Source organism: Vitis vinifera, chromosome 4 (genome assembly GCF_030704535.1).
Source record: "Vitis vinifera cultivar Pinot Noir 40024 chromosome 4, ASM3070453v1".
Lineage (NCBI taxonomy): Eukaryota > Viridiplantae > Streptophyta > Magnoliopsida > Vitales > Vitaceae > Vitis > Vitis vinifera.
Window position 1 is genome coordinate 21,261,026 of NC_081808.1, and position 23,089 is coordinate 21,284,114.

The 23,089-nt window shown below is 35.3% G+C and overlaps 3 protein-coding genes across 6 annotated transcripts; 2 read left to right on the forward strand and 1 right to left on the reverse strand.

Annotated features, from left to right (window-relative positions):
• Nucleotides 1-9,760: 9,760 nt before the first annotated feature.
• LOC100245437 (uncharacterized) lies at nt 9,761-15,282 on the forward strand. Of its 4 annotated transcripts, none has more exons than XM_059736450.1 (7): nt 9,761-10,151; nt 11,759-12,029; nt 12,159-12,189; nt 13,877-13,950; nt 14,042-14,217; nt 14,495-14,575; nt 14,919-15,282. In XM_059736450.1, the coding sequence occupies exons 1-7, from the start codon at nt 10,024-10,026 to the stop codon at nt 14,965-14,967; spliced, it is 810 nt and encodes a 269-aa protein (XP_059592433.1). In that variant the 5' UTR covers nt 9,761-10,023; the 3' UTR covers nt 14,968-15,282. The 4 variants fall into 4 exon arrangements, with proteins under 4 accessions (XP_059592433.1, XP_002268619.2, XP_010649046.1 ...); XM_002268583.5 differs by having other exon boundaries at nt 9,865-10,151; nt 11,629-12,029; XM_010650744.3 differs by having other exon boundaries at nt 9,865-10,151; nt 13,877-13,968.
• Nucleotides 15,283-15,398: 116 nt separating this feature from the next.
• Nucleotides 15,399-16,114, reverse strand: LOC104879130 (uncharacterized). Its single transcript, XM_010650745.3, has one exon. The coding sequence runs from the start codon at nt 16,112-16,114 to the stop codon at nt 15,578-15,580; it is 537 nt and encodes a 178-aa protein (XP_010649047.1). The 3' UTR covers nt 15,399-15,577.
• A 110-nt stretch (nt 16,115-16,224) lies between these two features.
• On the forward strand, nt 16,225-21,746 carry LOC100250563 (RNA demethylase ALKBH9B). The gene is made up of 6 exons (XM_002268410.5): nt 16,225-17,065; nt 17,419-18,024; nt 19,799-19,884; nt 20,301-20,611; nt 20,751-20,822; nt 20,943-21,746. Exons 1-6 carry the CDS (start codon nt 16,897-16,899, stop codon nt 21,229-21,231), a joined length of 1,533 nt encoding a protein of 510 aa, XP_002268446.1. The 5' UTR covers nt 16,225-16,896; the 3' UTR covers nt 21,232-21,746.
• The last annotated feature ends 1,343 nt before the right edge of the window (nt 21,747-23,089 follow it).

Genomic DNA, 23,089 nt, shown 5'->3' on the forward strand with positions numbered 1-23,089 from the left:
GAGTACTACTTGTGTGAAGTCTCAAAACTTCATTTGCAACTTTGACATGTTATATTTTGAATTTTTTAGTTAACCATCACTATTATTATCCTAAAATGTGGTATACATGTGTGAATTATATACGTTTTATACTATCTTTTGCAATAGTCATTACTTGATTGATTATTAGAAATTAACCAACAACAATTATATCAGATGACGAACATGCAAACATACTATGTAGTGTTTGTTGGGCGTAGACATGGAGTGTACAATTCCTGAGTTGAATGTCAAAAGAATGTGTTCCTTTATAAGAAGAATGTTTACAAAGCATATACTTCTAGAAAGGAAGTTATCCAAGCTTGAATGTTCTATGAACCAAGATGGAAAAGAAATGATGAATGTTCATCAGCTGCCAAACCAAAGTTTGAACATGCAGTTGACGATCATCAATCCTTGCAAAATGTTTCATATACATATATATGTAATCAATTTCTTTGTTGGCTTCTTTATAGCATGTGTTTTGCTTATTGTAACATCTACTTTAACATAGGTTGTGCACATGTGTTATGAATATCAATGTCTAGTAATGTGGTTTTCGTAGTGTTCATAGGTACTATGTGATTATTATTATCAACTTGTAGTTCACAAAATGACATTAGATGCATAAGAAACTATATAAAGAAAATTAAAACCATTAACAGGTTTTTGACCTAGTATAGTTCTTATTCTGTCTACATCATAATTGTACCTCATTTTTTATGGGGGTTGATATTCATAATGGTACACATTCAAAATCATTGTTTACACAACATAGATTGCTCTAGATGAACCTATTGACAAAACAACTCTCAAATTCACTAATGAGGAACACTGGTAAGAGTAGGAATGAAATAGACAAATATAAAAGAACAAATTTGTAGAAATAATTGATTTAGGGGAGCAGAAGGTGGAGGGCTTTCTACGATTGCCTCTAAGAGCTCGAAAAAACTTTGCCCATTTTTCTGGTCTTCATATTGCATATAAGGAAAATGTCTAATAGCACATTCAACTACCACCATGCCTAGACTCCAAATATCACTGTTGTAGTTGCTAGTGTTGCCTTTAATTCTCTCAGACCGAAAAAAAAAAAAAAAAAACAAAACAAAACAAAAACAAAAATGTTTATCATCATACTTCAAATTCTGGAACGTATAGCATGCATGAGACTACAAGAGTTTGAACCATAATTAATCTAACCACATACTGATATGTAATTATCAGCCCCAACAAATGTGTCCCTCGAACCCATTAATTAATCAAAGCATAGCACTCACACCAAAATCTATGATATTTACTTCATCTTTGTGGTTTACCAGTAGGTTGGATGGTTTTATGTCCTTATTAATTACTTGTCTTTCATGGTGCAAGTACATAAGACCTTGTAAACCCTGGAAATTGAAAGATCATGTATTTGAATCAGAAAGATTTCTTCACTATTGCATGGGCTTCAATATTCCAACTAAACATTCAAAATCAATGAAAGGAATTTAGGTGCAATACAAAATCTTACTATAAAAAACAATGAAAAAAATGATTATTGTGATACTGAGGTCTGCCAATCTAATAGTGTTGTTTGTTTGTAAAAATTTTCAACTTTCCAATTATGAAGAATTTAGGTGCATACTAGGAATCTAATTTAAGTAGTGCGGTGAAGTAGGATATAGAAGTCTATAGATTAAGTTGTTCAAAATCAAAGAACTTGGACCTTAGAAACAATGAAGAATTCAGAAAATACAAAACGATAAGAGAAAGAAAAATGTCAATTGGTCGTGCCTCAAAAATTCAAAGCATGTCTTCCACAAGATCCAATGGTAATAACACTTGATTCCTAGTATGCCTACCATGCACAAACAAATCCATTTGATGTGCCTGCCATACATGATAAGCTAGCATTCTGGATCAACAGTTACAATGCCAGCATAATGCATGTGCTGTAAGATATCTAAAGCCATGCCAAAAAAAAAAAAAACGGGACAATATAACATATGGCAATCTAAGTGCATGGTTTTTACTAACTTTTAGATGTTTCTACAACATGGGTTGCCTTCCACGTAGAAGAAGTTGTTGGGATTATTAAACAAGGTAAGTCAAAAGTACATTGTCCTAAATAAGAAAAGAAAACCAAACATTAGACATTGAGCAACTGATCATTTAGATCTATACACTTAGAATAAACTAGTACTAATACACTCACAACTGATGACTTCTTCTATCCAAACTTATTTTGCTAACTTAAGATGTCACTATTTTGGTCCACAAATGAAGTTTCGAGGCTTCACACAGGTAGTACCCAAGTTTAACTAAGATAGTACCTAAGGTTGGTTAAGGTAGTACCTAAGTTTTACTAAGGTAGTACCTAAGGTACAATCACCACTATATCAAAAGTGCACATAATGTCATGCTTTAATGTTCACAAATGAAGTAAGTAATATCCACAAATGAAGTAAGTAATATCCACAAATGAAGTAAGTAATATCCACAACTGAAGTTTCAAGGTTTTACATAGGCAATACCTAAGTCTAACTAAGGTAGTAACTAAGGTAGATTAAGCAAGTACGGGTTACTAAGGTAGTACCTAAGGTACAGTCACCACTATATCAAAGGTGCACATAATGTTATGCTCTAATGTACACAAATGAAGTTTTGAGGCTTCACATAGGTAGTACTCAAGTTTAACTAAGGTAATACCTAAGATCGGTTAAGATAGATTCTAAGGTAGATTAAGTACCTAAAGGTTAATAAGGTAGTACCTAAAGGTTACTAAGGTAGTACCTAAGGTACAATAAATACTAAAGAACAATAAATGAAAATTAATTACCTTCAAATTTCGGGTAGGGGTTAGGGAAAAATGAGATAGAATGACAGAAAGATAAGACATTTTTTTGTGGAAGCCAATATTTTGGATTTCAACTTTCTCTTTGGGTACACTCTACTATAGCAATATCTGAATCATAGTTTCGCCTATTGAAGCCTGCTTTTAACTGGACATTCTTAAGATGGAGTGTTCCATTTGGTTGCTAAGAAAGTAGATAAAAAAGAAAAATGTAGGTTGGAGTTTTGGATTAAGGGTTTCTTTTCTCAAATCAGAGAAATTTTGGATGGGTTTTGGGATTGTCTGGGTAATGAAGCCAAGAGAAAGAGAGAAATGTTCCCAACCTTTAAGATGAAGAAGTTTCAGATTTGGGAAATTTGAGATGGTTCCTGGGTTGAGTGTTTTTTATGTTTCAGATTTGAGAAGTTTCATATTCTTGGAGAAGATATAAATATGTAGATTGGAGTTTTAAGGGTTTCTTTTTTGAAATGAGAGAAATTTTGGATTTGAGAAGTAGTCTCTCTAGTTCGATTAGGTGAGGATGTGCAGAAAGATGAGAGAAAATGTTCCCAAATGAGAAAGAGGAAAAAAAAATTTATTTGGGAAATAAGAGGTGTTGTCAGGTCAAGTATTTTTTGAGAACTTTCGGATTCTAATTTTTGTGTCTTGTTTAATTTCAAAAAGTCTTGTTGACATGGAAGTTGACTCATTGATGACATGGAGACATTGAGGGGCAATCTAGGAAGAGAAAATGTAAACAAGACATAGTGCATGAAGACGATAATATTTTCCCCATTAATAAGGAAATCTCATATTTCATATACTTAGGGTTCCAAAAGCATATGATTTTCTTATCACATACTGAAAACACAAGTTTCCTTTGTTTTTTTGGTGACGATACAATGGAGGCGCTGAGCATCCAACATTTTTTGTGACAATGCATTATTTGTTATTGTTGATGATTTTTAAAAGAAAAATCAAGTGATTGTCCAAAAATCACTTTGAATCATCTAGACTTTTAAAATTTATTTTCAAAAATAGTTAAATACTTATTACTTGTTTGAAAAATATTTTAAAAATAGTTTTTTAAAACATTTATAAAAAAAAAAAATTTAGAACCATTTTTAAAATTAGTCTTTGGTATTTTTAAAAATAAAATTGAGTTTGAAAACTGAATTTTAAAAAACCGTTTTGTAGACCCCTTAAAACTAAAATAAAAATAAAAATGGGGGAGGAGTTTTTTTTGGGGGCCGGAGGGGAGCATCTCGAAATAAAGAGGTTCAGGTATTATTTCTACAGGTTGATTCTTCCATGTTCGTGCCATCTTATTGTGTTTTATGGATATCTTGAGATTCTATTTTGGTGTTCGAATGCGTTTGTTGGGGACCCTCATTTGTTTTTATGGAACTTTGAGCTTGCTTGCATTTGCATTATGCTTGATCCATAACCTGTTTTATGTCCTCTGTTTTGAGGTTTCATGTGAGATATCGGCATTTAAGTATTGATTTCGTTTTGAAATCATTTGAAATCTGCTTTGGCTTTTTCCTATGTCTAAGTTCATGGATTGATCGATGAAATGAGGTTTGTGAGGGTTCGTTTGGTTCCATTACTTGTGTTATGTTTGCCGTCTCCCCCTATGTTGCCATGTCTCCCACCACAGTTTGAATCCTTCCAGCCACACTTCTAAGCCTGTCATATCTCATCATCACTACATCTTGAGGCTTAGACGTAGGGAAAGTGTCAAACTCTTCATCTAGTTCATCTCGGTGAACTGCTTCTACCCATGAAAGCTCAGTATCCGTGTGTGGAGGATGTCTCGGCCTGAACTGGTAGTTCCATATCCCGACTAGAAACATGTAAAGGAAGATGGTTGGGAGTATCAATTCTGGGTAGCAGATCAATATGGAAAACACAACGTGAACTAGAGCTGAAGTGACAGGGTTCTTCCATTGACAGACTTCACCAAGCCGCCTACTCATAGAGATCATACCAGAAAACAGAAACACAATTATGAAGAAGTTAGCTTTGCTTCTTCTCATGCTCCATATGCAGGAACCCACATTCAGCATGTACTCCACAACCTCTTCCCATAACGGTGGCTCAGCGCAGCCAAGCCTCACTGCCACAATGCTCATGGCCATCTCCTCCATAATGCCTGTACATATCACCTCCCTTCAGGACCCAGCTTCCTCATTTCCTTTCCCCATCACCTTTTCTCTCTCTATCATCAAGCCCACCATGCCCACCTTCATACCCATTGAACCCGTGTTCCTTTCATCACCCGTGCCTCTCCATCAAATCCAAACACCCTCACATGCACCCTTCGTGCCTATCATGCTTGTTCCTCACCCATACTAATCCCCACATCCCACTTCTCTCTCTATATTATCACCATACCCATACCATGCTCGTTTTCCATCAGCCAAAACCCTCCCATACCCATCAAACATCTCTCTCACCGTGCCTTATCCATTCCATTCGTCTTCATACCCATTTCCCTCACACTCCTGGATTCCCATGCAAACGATGTCCCATGCGCAAGGCCACCTCCATCACGCCACATCCATTTCATACTCGTCTTTCCCATACCCGCGGACATCTCTCACTCACCATCTTTCCATTCCTGCCAAACTCACAAAACCCTCATTCTTGGTGAGGATGGACTCCCGGAAGCATGGCGATTTCTCCCTCACGAGCCCCCTTGGAGGCGGTCGCCCTGGGAGAGTGAAGAGAAAGGGCTTGAAGGTGGCTGCCAAGAAGGCTGCTGGTGGAGCTGATGATGCCCGGTTGGAGAGGTGGGCTGTGAGGGAGTTTGGAGCCTTTGGGCTTGCCCATGGTGATGGATTTGGGTTTGGGTTGGAACCCAGCCCAAGCATGTTGAAGGAAGGCAATGTTTTCTCCAATAAGTGGGCTGTGATGGAGTTTGGAGTCTTAGGCTTGCCCATGGTGATGGGTATGGGTTTAAGTTGGAGCCCAGGCCCAAAGTTGCTGATGAAGGGCGTCATTGCTCCTCAAGCCAATCACTCTCATGGCCCATGCCCATTTCAGGATAGCCCATTTGGCTACTTCATTTCCAAATAAGTTTTTAAACTTCTAATCTAGTAATTTATTAATTTATTCATTCATTTTTATTTTTATCTTATTTTATTTTTACCAATTTAATTAACTCAACTTAAAGACAATTAAAAGAAGGTTGAATATCCTTTTCAAAACTTAAAATAATTCATATATTATCTTCTCTTCCTTAGTTGCACATGATCATCCTATGTGAAAATCCTTATACAATTAGATTATGTTGATCTCAATGAATCTTCTACATTCCGAACTAAATCTTATTTTCAAAACTTAGATCCTTAAGCAATTTTTCAAAAACCCTACTTTCAAATTTAATTTTCAATCCCAAAAATTCCACTATTCATTCTTGTTCTTTTAAATATTATTTTCACTAATTAGTATTATTATCCCATATTTATTTAATTATTTAAAGCTCAATTCTTCAAAAATCCTACGTCCCAAATTTAATTTTCAATCTTGAAATTCATACTATTCAATTTCGCTCGTCTAAACATTATGATTGTTAATTATTATTATTATTTCGTATGTATCTATTTATCACTTTTTAAAAATCTCATTCATTAAAGTCTAATTCTAATTCTTCAAAAATCCAACGTCCCAATTTTAATTTTCAATCTCGAAATTTATACTATTCAATTTCACTCGTTTAAATATTATGATTGTTAATTATTATTATTATTTCGTATGTATCTATTTATCACCTTTTAAAAATCTCAGTCATTAAAATTTAATTCTAATCCCACGTTCAAATCTAATTTTCAATCTCAAAAATTTCCACTATTCAATTTCATTCATTTAAATATTGTGTTTGTTAATTATTACTATTATTTCGTATGTATTTATTTATTCTCTTTTAAAAGCCTCATTCATTAAAATCCAACTCTTCAAAAAAATCCAACATCCTAATTTAATTTTCAATCTCAAAAATTATACTATTCATTTTTTATTCGTTTAAATATTATTTTCGTCAATTAGCATTATTATTCCATATTTATTTATTTATTCCAATCATAAAAGTTCAATTCTTCAGAACTCGACTTCCAAATTTAATTTCCAGTCTCAAAAACACCACCGTTCATGTCCCGTTGTTTAATGACTATTCTCGTTATTAATGTTATCTCATCCATTTATTTATTCAATTATTCATATATCAAATATCTCATCTCTAAATAATTTCTTAAATTTTCGATCTCTAAGTTTAATCTCCAATCTCTAAAAATTCCATCTTTTGCAATTATTTACCTGATCTTTATTATTTCATCATCGTTATTATTCCATTTGTTTACTTATTCACTCATCCCCTTATCCACTTGTTTAAAATGCCCCCTCTAAATAATTCTTCAAATTTCCAAATCTCTAAATTCAACTTCCAATTTCCAAAATTCCAGTCTTCGTGATTATTTATGCAATCATTATTATTTTCGTCATTTTACTCATTTATTTATTTAGTTGTTCGTTCATTTAAAATTCTGTCCCTAAGTAATTCATCAAATTTCCAATCCCTAAGTCCAATTTCCAATTTCCGAAACCCCTAACTTCCGCAATTATTTACCCAATCATTATTACTTCATCATCATTATTCCATTCATTTATTTAGAATCCCGTCTTTAAATAGTTCCTCAAAATTCCGATTTCCAAATTTAGTTATCTGAAATTCCAAATTCTCTAATTTTCGAACTTAATTTTCAGTTTCCCATACTCCAATTCTCGTATTTTACCCCGTCACTTATTACTACCATCATCACTATTATTTTATTTATCATTTCTAAAAATTCTACCTTCGAATGATTTCCAAGATTTCCAATTTTTATAATTCAATTTCTATAGTTTCTACTTCTCAAATAACCTTCAATTCTGATTTCTTTCAAAATTTAATTTCCAAGATCCCAATTTTCATAATTTAATTTTTTTTCTTTTTTAAAAAAAAATCCCGAACTCTCAAATCATTTTCAAGATTCTAATCTCTTTCAAATTTAATTTCTAAAATCCTCATTCTCACACTTAATTTCTAAAAGTCGGATCTTCAAATAAACTCTAAAAACTCCAATTTTCAAGTAAATCTTCGAGACTCCAATTTTTCAAATAAATTTCAAAAATCTAATTTTCTCTCAAATAGTTTTAATTTCACTCTGGTTTTCAAACAATCTTCTGCTCCTCTTGATTTTAATAAGCATGAATGAATTTTTCATAATTCCAAAATAATGGAATATGTGACATTAATTCATGCAAAATATACGAGCTTTGGTGGGGGCCCAACATGAGTGACCTTATGATTGATGGATTGATTGTTTGATTTGATTATCATATATGATTGATTTATCCTACTCTTTGACATGTCTGAGATTATTCCTAAATTGTGCACTAACCCTCTCTATTGATAGCGTATGGTGGCTCGTTGCCTAGGTATGTACCCATTTTCCCTCTAATCATTGTCTATGTATGTCTCGATTCTCACATGTGCATGATTTATTCTGGGTATTCATTGATTTACTCATCCATTGTCATGATTGCTTCAATTTTATTAATAGAGATCAGACTTAGGGACTTAGAGGGGTGCTACAGTTTTTGTCGTACCTTTCCGATAAATAACCGGACCTCCGAACCCTATCCGGTTTTTCGTAGATCACCTTTTCCAAAATAAGGAGTCACACTTAAGGTTTTTCTTTCTTATTTTGTTTATCCTTTTAAAATAAAATAAAAATAAGTGGCGACTCCAAGTCAATTTTCTTAATCAATAAAATCATTTTTCAAAATAAAAATCGAGTTCGCCATCGAGTGGGAAACGCATGAGCCGAAATGCGGGGTCCACACATTTTTATTCTCAAATACAATAAAAACATGTTTTGTTGGTTGATTGAATGCTACTTGGATTAGTAGCATGAGGTCTCTGTCCCTTCTTCTCGTAATCGTTTTTTTCTTGCTTTTAATTTATTTATTTTTCTCTTATTTCCTTCTCTTTGTTCCACTTCGAAGTCCCCATTTAGTTAGGTATACCAAAATGTTTTCAACCGAAACCTCCTTCCATACTCCATACCCACAAAAGGAGATACAAAAAAAAAATGTTGGGATGGGAGGAGAGAGAGAGAAAGCAAAATGCAAAAAAGCTTATCTCTACCTGCTCCTATATACATAACTAAATGGGGAAAACTTCACTCAAGCTCCATCATATAACAATTGAAAACAAATGCTTAAATCATTGTCCCACATTACACAAATGTAAAAGAAATACTTTTATGTTGTTCTATGAAATGTTTTTTAGTGTTTTATATGTTCTCGAGAACAAAAACCGGTTTTTAGAAACACTTTTTAAACATGTCCCTTGTTTTTATAAGAAAGTGTTTTCAAGTATTATAATGTGCTTCTACATTATCATAAATATTATTTACATATTTTTTAAATTTATATTTGAACACTAACACTATGTTTGATTCCAAGAAAATACTAAATAAAAACAAATAGAAAAAAATGATTTTCTTTTGGTTTTACAATGCAAAAATAAAATCAAATCAAATTTTTTCAAATTTTTTAATCTTTATATGGAACTATTAAAATAAATGAAATAACTATAAAATAATATATAACATTATTAAAAATAATAAAATTAAATATAAAAATAATTTATTAACTTAAAAAAAAATTCTTTCATATTTTTTATCTTTTACTTTTTCTCTGTTGTGCTTGGTTTATGAGAAAATGAATTGGAAGAAAATTTTAATTTTTATGTATTGATTTTATGAAATTAAATTAAAAATAAAATCAACATCACACTTTTTGTTGCCTCTAGCAAGTTGTAATCGATCCTTGGCAGGCCTTTAAAATATAAAAACATGAAGGAAAGTAGAGTGAACGGACCGGACCGTCAATCATAGCTCAAACACCGAGTTGGGCTTCATGGACTGGAGCCAGGTTGAGCCCAATAATCCAGCAATGTTTCATTGGGTATTTTAACTTGTAACCAATCTGCGTCCGTCTCCTCCCACAAAACCCCACTCTTTCGATTGCCTTGTCTTCAAACAAGGTGTTGCGAGTTCGAAATCCACATCAAATATCACGCGCAGGTAGACCAGCAGCAACGACATGGGCGAAGGCAGAGAGGGAGATTGGGAGTGCAGCGGATGCAGAAACAGAAACTACGCCTTCAGATCCTTCTGCAACCGATGCAAGCAGCCTCGCCTCCTCGTCGACACCAAAACCCCCGCCGATTCCAAATGGCTTCCTCGCATCGGAGATTGGATCTGCACCGGTTAGCTCTCTTTTCTTTCTTTTCTTTTTTCTTTTTTTCTCTCCCTCTATGTGTTTGTTTTGGAATTTTGAGTTTTGTGGGATTTATTGGACAAGGTTGCATCCACGGGATCTGTTGATTTGGATGGTGTTGTTTTTGTGGAATTAGAGTTTTAGGGTTTTGAGTGTTTCGAGACTTGTTTTGCCGCAAACCCAAATGAAGGATTTGATCGTGCTTAATCTTCTGTTTCCAATTCTAGGTGAATCTTTTTTGTCTTCAAAATGATTGTAACAGTAAAAATTAAATGATTCTTGAAAATTGTTCCCACTGTCGGAAATGAAATAGGGAAAAAAAAAAAAATCATCATATTCAAAAACTGTTCACAACTTTTTGGTCATTAGATCCTTTATGGTTTCCGATTGTTAAAGTTATTCTGTTTTCTATATTTTTACATTTCCTAAAAATAACCCCATTTCAAAAAAAAATTATTAAAGAAGTTCTTCAAAACGCTATGAACACTGGGAGTGGATAAATGGCTGTGAGAGTAGCCCTCTCTTAACCTTTTATGACATTGTATGTGTCCAAAAACTGATCCCAATTCTTCTATTGCTTAATAAGTACTTATGACTTTTACCCACACGAAATATTTTGTGGCTGTCTTGAATGGAACAACTACAAACTAACTTTAATAACACTGTTGTGAGAATGAGCTAAACATTTTTTTGATTCTTGAATTTTATAGTTGTTAATTTGTCAAAAAATTTAGTTGTTTAGAAGCCCTCTAGCATCCTCGTAAAAAAGACATGTCCTTGGTTGATTGTGTTTAGGTGCATAAGATCTTTTAAAGCTATAAAGCTTTAATGGCTCCATTATTAATTATTATTAGATCATTTATTGGGATATTGCTTTATGTGGAAATCTTAATAAGCTTCCGAAAAAGGGCCATTAAAATATTCTTGTTGTTGCTAGTTCATAAATTAGGTATATAAACACGGGTATTTGAAAGCTTAATGCACTCATGAATTGTTGTCTTACCACAAAATTGGGTACTATAGTAGAAGAAAAATGTTGCTTTAGTTATTCACGCATTTACTGGCTTTAAAAGTTCCTTATTTTTCGTTAAATCTTTAGAATTTATTTTTCTTGGGAACTTAATGAATGTGAACGAGAGTGCCATTGGTTAGTCATACTTTCGATTTGCCACCCATGCTTTTTAACTGTTTTCCATGTCAATAATTTGATATATGTGCAGTGCTTTAGTGAACAAAAGCATGATCTATTCTTGTCTTTTCTTCTTATCAATGGAGCTACCTATATGATATGCACATTTTTTTGTCAAATTGAGATTAGGAACTTGCTATCAATTAGGTTGAGTGGTTTGTGTTTTTTGTATGTGTATTTTGGTCTGGGATGGGCTGGTTGGTGTGCGTATACTTGGCTTCCTTTTCCTCTCCCTGGCTGGATTCTGGGTTGGGTGTGTATGGCAATGGATCAATAGGTTGCACTAACAACAATTATGCGTCACGAGAAAAGTGCAAAAAGTGCGGACAACCAAAGGAGATAGCAGCAATGCCAGCGATTGCAATGCCTGGAGCTTCTCTCCCAACTTATGCGCATTATTTTGCCAGGGCGCAAGGAGGACCCGAACAAAAGATGAACATTGGATTAATGAGCAACGGTGCTCTTCAGCAGCCACTTCCTTTGAGCTCGACCTGGTCTGTAGGAGGTCCTGATAAATATGGAGGCCAACCAGCTCCAACATGGCCCCTAGGTGGAAACCCTAGCCCTGCACTTCCATTTCCAAACCATGCAAATCAGCTCCTTATGGTTCCTAAAGGATGGCGCAATGGTGACTGGATATGCAACTGTGGCTTCCATAATTATTCTTCTCGTGCACAGGTACACCCAAGCTATCCGGACATCTAATGAGTTGAAATTCTTAAAAACTGAGAACAAATAGTGTAAGGCTCCAGTAGGCTGTTTCTTCACATTATTTACATATCTGATCTTGCTTTTGTTTATTTGCAGTGCAAAAAATGCAATGCTTCAATGCCACCAGGTACACCCTCTTCTCTGGGCATGGAAATCACTCCTTTGCATAACAGTTGTATTATGGCTATGGATTATTTGTATGTATAAGCTAAGAAACAATGTTATTAATGGTTAATGCTCTATGTACCTATCAAAAAAATTAATGGTTAATGCTCTTTTTGGATCCTCCAAAAGAGTAGGGAAAGGAAAAAAAATGCACGAACCTTAACTTTTCTTGTTTGGTTTACCATTGAGAATATAAAGGAAATCAAAACAGGGTTAAAATCATTTTAAAACTTGAACATTTCTAAATTCTTTACTTTTTAAAGGGGGAATAGAAGTGGAGAAGAGAATCCAAGAAAGATTTATTGAATTCTAACTCATCTTTTATTTTCCTACGCTTTTTTTGTTCCTTTCCTTTCTCTTAATCTTTCCATGATCCATATGAAGGTCCAAAATGTTCTATTTTGTCCTTGATTATTTATTTATTTGTTTCACTTTGCTTTACCATGTTGCTTTGCCATTTTTAGAGATATGATAACATTGCTTACCAGTCAGTAGAGATAGTGCATAATGTTTCTTGTTTCTTGTCATTTGTCCATATATAATTATTTATTGTTAGAAGTCTTCTTTTGGTTTTTATCTGAAGTCTGGAGGTGTTGACTGGGGAATGTGTAGGATAAATTCTTCTTTATTTTTCTTTGCTAAACTATGTTTGGGATGGGGAGATTTGGTGGGGGGAGAGGAAGGATTTGCTTAAAAATTTTGAATTGTGTTGTTTGGAACCACTGAAATTCATGATCAAAAGGACTTGGGAGGGAATGTTGGAGGGCTTTGAATGCATGTTTGAATTCCTCCGAAATGTGAGTATGGTTTGATGAATTTGTTTTAACACTTCAAACTTCACTCCATTTTCCTATCTTACCCTTTTATTTACAAGAATAGAGGCAAGAAAAGTTCAAATTCATTATTATTTAAATTATTTCAATTGCTAGACAAAAGAAAGGAATAAGATCCAATTCCCTTATTTTCCTACCTATTAATTTAATTTTTTTTGCCAAAGATTTGGTTCTAAAAGAGTGTTTATGTCTTGAAAAATGTGTTAAGAGGCAGAAGAGTGACAAGAACTGTTGTTCCAACTTCAAACTTGTGCCTGCGCTTCCTAGTTCAATAGCAACTCCTCTTCTTCAAGTTCTATCTATGGTTTCACAACTAAACATCTATTTTCCTTTTACTTAAGCTAGGGCAAATACCTTCAACCGCTTCATCTTTCCTTTCATTGAAGAAGGAAAAGTGACATCCTAGACTGCTTCATCTTTCAGTTCAGGGTGGAATTCTCTTCCACACCAAGTGCATGTATTGAGCATACAATTATTCGTAGGTCCACATAATCAATAGAAACAAGAATTGAGCAGGCATACAAATATTACTTGCTCACATAGAGGACAGTGATAATTTTACAAAGTTCAATGGTCACAAAACTTTCCCCACCCAACCTTACTGTTTTCTGGTAATGGCAAGTGCCAACTCATATACATAGCACCTGAAATGGTTACTACTGGCATTTTTTAAAAAGTTTTAAATGCTGTTCTTTTTATTTCCTGTTAATCAAACTTATCATGAGTATTTTCTATTCTTCTAAAAAATTTGGTTAACATCTAGAATGAGCCCCATAGGCTCCAACTGATTGTGTATCTTTGTTTTGGGTTATAAAGCACTTGGAATGAAGAGATTAGCATCAGAAGAGTTTGTTCGTGACTGGGATAGCAAGAGATTGAATGCCGGACATGTAAAGGATCATTTTCTGGTATCACATGTAAAAATAATGCAATTGTTATTGTAACACGGTTTCTTAACTCTTCCATCCACTAAATGTATAGGCAAATGGACAGCAGCCATCATACCCAGGATTTGAGCAACTGGCAGGTTCCAGTGTTGATCCAAAAGGTGTGGCTTATGCCCCCTATCCTAGTGTAACCCCAGTGGCACCTCCAAATTTGCAAGTGCCAATGCAGTTCCCACATCAAACAACAACACCTACACTCCTTGGGAAAGGGTAAGATTATGCATTCTATTTGTTTAGAATAATTGGAAAGGTTATCCATGAGAATATCTAATGCTACCATCAAGTTCGGCAACTGTGTTTATATTCACAATCCTTTTCTTTATTTGTGGATAAACAAATAAAAAATGTTTTTGTCATTTAAACTCTGCTCAGACATGAAAAATGGTCAGGCACACCTGAAATCAGGAATATTGAAATCTGTACATTAAGTGCACGCCATATTGTGGTATGAGATTCCAAAATGTTTTTGTGCCCATGAACTCTGCAGAGCAAAGCAATGGCGTGATGGGGACTGGATGTGCACAAATTGCAACAATCATAATTTTGCATCTCGATCCCAGTGCAATAGGTTAGTACTTGATTTAATGCAGATTCAGTTGTATTTATGACTTTATTTAAAAGAGAGTCTATTTATGTCATTTAAACTCTTGGTGTATGGATATTTTCAAAAATTTCCACAAATGATCCCATCTACACACCGGACACTCATATATATCAATAGCATGTTGTCGTCCGTTAACTGCTACTTGAATTGCACTGATTAGTTCAATGTTTATTGGCCAAACATCGCTCCATTATACAAAGAATTGGCCGAGTTTATAGCATGGACTTTGAAGAGTATTATTGGCATTTTATATGTATATCATTTCATTTTAAGTTGCCCTCAATGTTGGAAGCCTTTTCTTTTCTAGGTGTAAAACTCAAAGAGACGCCCTCGCGCAGCCTGTCAGCGTTGCATAGCCAGTGGACTTGGAGGCTTTAAACCATCCGAAACTTCTGTTGGCATTTGTGGAGGCTTTGTTTTCGATTTTCATTATGTATCTTATTGGCGGCTACATGCTCATCTTATTCTATTGGGTTGTCAGTTCCGTTACACAGTAGTATACTTTGGACTTCATGTATGTAATTAACAGCATAATGGTTTTCAAGTGAGTGTGAGAGAGTGAGAGTCAGCTTAGTACTTCCATGTTAAAAAAGCTTGTTTTGGGTACGAACTTGTAAAATTGCTTCTTTAAGCTTGTTTCAGGCACAAATTTGTAAAATTGCTTCTTTTTTTATGTTTATGTTTCTGAAATAAGTTCATAAATCATAATGTCACCTCTCATATATTTTTTTTTTTGCCTTAATAGGCATTCCATTCTTTAGGAATCATTGCATGATTGATAACACCCTTATCAAAATGCCTCAAAATCTGTATAAGAGGGTTTGCCCTTGTAGTTGGATTGCATGTTGATGGAGCTAATAGGATAATCCTGGTACCCCTAATCATATTTCATTGATGGCGTCTCTGACCTATAAAGAAAAACTTCTATTTATACAAAAACACAGACCTAAGGACGGTGGAGATGAATCAGGAGCCCTTGAACAAGGAGGAAGGAGAGAGAGGAGCAGAATCCAGCTGGTAAAGGTTGAGGGCAGGACCCACAAAGCGGAAGAGTATCCAAGCACCGATCACAATGAAAATGGAAGCGTAGGCAAACTTGTTGAGCCAGAAGAGCGCACCCTTCTCTCCCACGTACAGCTCTATCGCCTTCTCTGTAATGCTCATGTCCTTCCAATCTTTAGGAGGAGGTGTAGTAGAAGAAGCTTCTGCTGCCTTGTTAGCTACTCCACCATCCTGCTGTTGCATCTGTCTCCGTTTTTTCGATCCTCTTCGAAACCGGATTTCCACGGTCTCAGGCGGCGTCACTGGGGGCGGAACCGGAGGCGGCACGTCGCTGCTACTGCTGCTGTTGATGGGAGTAACTGTGAGTGATCGGAGACGATGAGGCTGAGAGCGGATGAAAATCTGGAGGTGGGGTTTTGTGAGAGAAAGGATAGGTGAGGAGGATGAAGATGATTTCGAATAGAGGAATGGGATTTGGAGGAGGTTGGTTTCCATCGCCATGAGGAGGAGGAGGAGGAGGAGGAAAAGCAGAAGCCAATGGAGGAGATCCCTTTTATCCTTTTGGTGGTGATGGTTGAGATGGAGAATGGGACACCCTGCAGGGTCTTATCTCCTCCTATTCTACTGGGTCCGACGACCCAAATGCTTCCACTCTTTTAACCCTTGGTCTCCTTCAAGAATTACTGCGAAACTGCCAAATAAATAAATTTTAAAATAAAATTTAAACTTCTTGCCTATTTTATTTTCCTTGCACTTTTTTCTTTTCTTTTCATATCCTGTCTTGAGATGAAGACCCTCGTAAATTTTTTGGTCATAAAATATTAAAATCTATGTAGATGTTTTTGGAATAATTAACTAAATTTTATTTCTTTTTCCTGAAATGATTTAATAGCAGAGAAGAGTGGAATGGAAGTGAAAAACAGTAGAGGGGAGGGATGATGATATGGGCAGGTTTGGTTAAAAGGAGAAATAAAGGAAGTTGTGGGGGTTGGATGGGCTTGAAGTGAAGATTAGGAAAGCTTTCCTAATTCCATACCAATTGGAAACATTCATAATAATCGCATGTGTTTCATCAAAACGACCTCTTGTAAACCACTAAACGACATCCATTATTTACTACAAAGTTTTATTATTACTCTCTCTCTTCAAGTCAGTTGCGTTAGGACTTAGGCCTCTTCTTTCTCACGCTCTCTCTGTCATCCTTCCAAATTTACAATTTGCAAATCGTCTTTACTTCATTCCCTGCAGATTCAATTCTCCCAGTTGACTTACCTCAGAAAGCTATGAGCGATCCCCGGGTGGAAACCCTTGACTCTTTCCTGCGGGGTTACCAGCGATCCGAACTCAGAATCGCATCCGAGTTCCTCACCACGTGGCTTCCTTTCCTCTCTAGAGATCTCTGTCACCACTGCGCTGAAACTCTCTCCGATCGAATCCGTTCTATTGGCCCTGGTACTACGCTCTTTCCCAGTGTCTGGATGCCCAGATAATTGGGCAGTTTTGAACTTTTTGTAAAATCTTGTAATTTGCATTCTGTTAGGTGGTGGTTTTTTGTTTTCTCCAATTTCAGCGGGCGAGAAACTTAATTCAGAATTTATATTTATTTTTCATTGATATGTTGTTTCAGAAACCAAACAGCGATTAGGGTTTCTTTTTTTTCTTTTTTCTCTTTTCTTGGTTTGCAAATTGCACATGGGGATTAAAGTTTGTGTTGTTATTTATGTTTCTTAGATGAATTTAGGGTTTCTGATGACTGTACCTGTTCTCTTACTTGAATCTGCGGTGATGTTTTCGTGGGGTTGCAGAGGTTCATGGTGACGCGGAAAATTTGCCAAAGGATGAGAATGTAACTGTTTCGACCCCAGATATTATGCGATTGAAGAAGCACATTGACAGTCATTGTGATAATTGTGACTCCAATTCGCTGGGCAGTTGGAAAGATAACGATGCTGACACGAATTCGGTTGGGAGTTTTAAAGATGAGGTGAACGAGTGGTCTGAACCTGTCCCTGAAGCTTCTACAAGTGAATTAGCGTCTGAATCCCCCTCAATTGAAACTCCTAGTCCCCGCATATCTTGGGCTGATATGGCACAGGAAGACGAGCTCGAGGAGGAAGAGGAACATGAAGCTAACAAGCGGTCCATTGATGAGAATTCATCAACAGGGGAAGTTGGTGTCTCAAAGGTTCCACGAAAGGCTGAACTGCCAAGGGAACAGAGAGAGTATATTCGGTTTAGGAATGTCCAAAGGAAGAAAGATTTTATTTGTCTGGAGAGAGTTAAAGGGAAATTTGTTAATATTCTTGATGGGCTTGAGCTCCATGTGGGTATTTTTAGTGCAGCAGAGCAGAAAAGGATAGTTGACTTTATATATGAACTTCAGGAGATGGGAAGGAATGGCCAATTGAAAGGTTAGTCATTTCATCCTAGAGATCTATTACTTCTGTTGATACCTGGTGAAAAATGTTCAGTAATTGACACTTTATGTTGAGATTATAAGAAACATGTCATAAACTATTATTAAGGATCATTTATCCCATTCATGGTCTGCAAGAACAGATCAATCAAGGAACATCCTGCTTGTTTATGGCTACAAGATACATTAGAGTGATATAATTACATAATTGTCAACTCATAAATGTGTACTGTACACCTATTTTTTCTATTTGTCCAAACAGTGCATTTATAATGTAACCTAAATTCTTACTTACATATGATGGAATATGTATATATATATATATAAATTAAATGCTAGAGTTATAATAAAAATCAAACAGAATATTACATTTGAATACATAAGGAACTAAAAGATAAATTTTTAACTCTAATTTTAAGCTCTAATGTGAAACTGTCTGTCAGTTAATATCAATTATCATAATTCTGAAATTTCCATGTCTCGACAAGTCCCCCACAAATATACCAAAAAAGAAATTATGAGCATGTGAAAGTATAATTATGCATATGTGACCATATTCAATGTTCAAAGCTCTCATTTTTCAAAGTTCATCATTGTGCCACCCAAACCCTAATTAAAGAAAAGGGAAAAAAACTCAAAAAGGGAAGGCTAATATATTGAGAAAAAGCCTTCATTCTAACTACAGTCATTGTCAGCTTGTAGTTAGCTTTCAAGTCACATGAATAACATGTATTTCTTTTGGTGAACATTCTCTATATGTGATGGAATGGTAATAATACTTGAGCTTTAATTTTCCATGCATGCTTTCAACAGCATACGTAGGATCATTCTCTCTTTATCTTATTTTACTAAAGATAGAAAGAACCATGAAATGACATTAGATTTTAAGGTCCATAGAATTTTTTTTTTCTTTCTTATTTATTAAGGCAAAACAAAACAAAAGACGGTTTCTAAAGTTTTAGAGGTGCCTTCTAGATAATAATACGATAATATTTTTAATAAAAAAAAAAAGTTCACATTTGATTTTATACAATTGTTGATAACCATATAGTCAAATGTGCATATATCATCTTATCTATATGCTTGAGAATATATCATATCATATTGAACTTACCATGTATTATGTCAATAATGGAAGCCCTGATAGGATCAATCCGATCATGTGAAATGTTCTTCTCTAATCTACTCTGCAGGCTGTTGTTAAGCCCAATTATTATATTTCTATCATCGTTGATGATTGTCACCTTGTTTTTTGCTGGAACAAGTCCTTGCTGTGCCCTTTTCTCTCTTATATCTATTCTGTTCAAGGGCTAAGATTCTTTATGTGACTTATTGCTTAATTCCTTGCTACCCCAAAAAAAAAATGATCTTAACTAGACTATTAAGATATACATTTTATGGATACCTTAATTTTCAAAGCAAAGAATAATTAAATCTCTTATTTTCTCATGAAGAAGTACTTAAGATATAAATCTCTTATTTACCTATCAAGAAAAAAAGGTATACACTTTAATTCTCAATTTTCAGAGTAGATGACCGATGATTTAACATAACCCTGGAATTTGGTTTTTCTGCATATACATGTGGTTTTGGGGAAAAATAAAGCTCTATTGGTCTAAAGATCAAATTTATATTTCATTAAAGTAGGTTGGAATTTGTTTTCTTGAAAAGGGTCCTTTTTATTTATTCTTCTATTTCATTCTGTAATAATCATTTTGGAATGCTTATACTGATGTACTATCACATGCCTATTTGAATTTTTCTTGTAGAGCGCACATATTCCGCTCCCCAAAAGTGGATGAGAGGCAAGGGACGTGTGACTATCCAATTTGGTTGCTGCTATAATTATGCAACAGTAAGTTTCTATTAACATGTTCCATCTGTGTTGCTGAACCTACATATTTCTAATCGCACTTTACATTGGAGGTCTGGTAGTTATAATAGTTTGCTTCTTGCCAAATGATAGAATGACCCTTAATTCCTTCACTTCCTTTGCTGGCTGGTAGCAGCCTTGATTGGTGTAATGGCATGCTCTTTTCTGACCTCTCCAAAATAATGTCTCTTCCTCAAACCATTGACTTTTAATTTTGACAGTTTGGTGACAACTTTAGAATCATGAAGTAAATCTTTTTCCTTTTTGAAAGATAATAATAATTTTTTCTTTTTCTAAAAAATTAAAAAAAAAAAAAAAAAGAAAGAAAGAAAGAAAGAAAGAAAAAACAGGGGAAAAAAAAAAAAAAGGCCTTATAAATTTCTATGCTATGGTGGCAGGATAAAAATGGTAATCCACCAGGCATCCTTCAAAATGAGGTTGTAGATCCTATACCTCCTCTTTTCAAGGTGATCATTAGGAGGCTGGTTAGATGGCATGTTCTTCCTCCATCCTGTGTGCCTGACAGTTGCATTGTCAATATCTATGAAGAAGGGGATTGCATACCTCCTCACATCGACAACCATGATTTTGTTCGGCCTTTTTGTACTGTATCATTTCTCAGTGAGTGTGATATTGTTTTTGGAACAAACCTGAAGATTTTGGGTGCTGGTGAGTTTGTTGGTCCCTTCGCAATTCCCTTGCCTGTGGGGTAAGTATGATGTGATTACTCTTTTCTTCCACATTCCTCTTTCTTTCTGGTTTCATCTTACTGCAGTTTTTACTTCCCATGTATGCTTGGAAATTTTATCACATTAAATCTTAAAGTAAGAAACCTTTTTTTTTTCCAGTTCTGTTCTTGTCTTAAATGGAAATGGCGCTGATGTAGCTAAGCATTGTGTGCCTGCTGTTCCTAGTAAAAGGTATGAATTCAACATCTATGTGATATTCTGATTGTTTCACAATTGTTGCTTAATTAGGTTAGTAACTCTCATTCTCTCTGTTTTCCTGTCTCATTATTATTGTTGTTGTTGTTGTTGTAGGATATCAATTACTTTCCGGAAAATGGATGAATCTAAACGCCCTATTGGGTATCTTCCTGAACCTGATTTACAAGGACTTCAGCCAGTATCCTATGAAATGGACAGATCAAAGATATCAAATCCTCAAAAACCAGAGCGCCGCATGAACAGACAGGCAGTTAGAAGAGAGGGTAGTGTAGAAGCGAGGGGTTTTATGGAGAGAGGTGACCATTCAGGGTCTCACTACTCAAGTCGGGCTCCAAGAGGGCCTGCAAATAGGCGGAGGATCAGGATGAATTTGGCTGATTGATGGTTGCATCAACATTAGCATTTAACCTTGAAGCATATGTCATAATGGCAGAGTACATTGTTGTTTGTTGACGCAAAATCTACTGCTGAGGAGTTTGTTAATTGAGTTTCCTTCATTTTCTCAGTCTGAAAGAGCATGAATGAGAAGGGCACGATTTCATTTATATCTTGTGTATCTATTTAGATGTTTGAAATATATCGGTGTGCTGCCTATTCCATAGGTGAAAACTGAAATTAGCTGAGTATTTGGAAGTGGGCAGTAGCAATATGGAAACGAATTGCTTATTTGGTTTTAGTAGTTGGAGCCTCTGACCAGTGGCAATGGTTGTAAGCTTCAGCTTGTGTGCCTATAACTCTGGTAGGTTTGGATTTGATTTGAAAACAAAGGATGATATCATATAGCTGGCCTGTACTGTAGTTTGGGCTCAGATCTGGGAATGTGTATGGTTTGATCAACTCCTGCGAAGCTGCATGCTTTGAGACCATTACTCATTTAAACTGTTCACGTTTGAATTATCTTTCACCTTGTTACTGCACCTTTTTTTTTTTTAATAAATTAATTACTCCATTATGACTTGTCATTCAAAACTGGATTGCATTTCATACAAGTTCAATGGACTTCTGGGAGGTTGCAATATGGACTAGACTGGACTAGAGGAAAAGCCTCCAAAGGAGCTTGGCCTCTAGGCACGTCTACCTCACTAAGGCCCCTCCGGAAATGTCTCCATTCAGAACTTACTTGTTTTGTTCTATGTCCTAAGTTCTAACTGCATAGGGTTCCAGAGTCTGAATAGTCTCGTTTATGTGCTTTTTGGGTTCAGGCTTGAACTTGGGATTATTGCAAAAGCCTGGGAACCAATAGATTGTATTAATGATAATTACAAAGGCCAACTTCTTTGGGGTTGAGAGAGAGAGAGAGAGAGAGAGAGGTAGCAGCTAGTCTTTCAAACTTCTTAAATATCTACTCCAACAACCCACCTTCCATCCTGTTGTTCTTTAACCGTAATCTGTATTTATGATTCCTGGCTCCTTCCCGTGACTTGATTATCATATGGTGTCATTTATCAGGACAACGTGTATGTCCAAAATGGGAAAATTTAATTATTAATTATTAATTTGAACTTCATTTCAGTAAGTTGATTTTTAATATGCATTTGGTGCATTCAATGGAGGGATTGAAGTCAATATTTATGAGTATGGTAGTGAGCAGATTTTACAAGGAACAGTATTGTTGAAACTAAAAATAAGCACACGTCTTGTGGTCCTGAAGAGAGATTCAGTCAACTGGAGGGGGCGGTAGCATTTAACATGATCAGAAGAGAGAAATCTGAGGTTAATACTACCTGTTGGGTGTTGTTGTGGTCCAACATCAGAGTCGAGTTATAAGCTTAAATCCTAATGGGATCAAAATTCTTGGGGTCCACCCTAAAACCCTATAACTGAAGACAAAATTAAACGCAATGAACCACATGAAAGTAACATCTGCCATCAGAACCTTGAGAATTGGAGAGTCTATACGTACTTGGGAGTACCCATTCTAAGTAAAGTGTGCTTCCTTTCCTCCACTCATGATAACCTTGCCACCTTAGCACTGCGTTTGGGTTTTCAGTTTCAAAACCACAGTAAAGAAATGTTTCAAAAATGAAAAACAAAAAGGAAAAGCTTCTGGCTAGGGTTTGCTCTATATGGGTTACTAGTCTCTTTCTAATAATCAATAAGAAAGAAAGCAAGAGAGAGAGAGAGAGAGAGAGAGAGAGAGAGAGGGAGAGGGAGAGATTTGGAATGATATGGTGATGTATCTTTATAGATATGGGGAGAAAATAACATCAAAAGGATGATTACCCGAAAGAAAAGGGAGT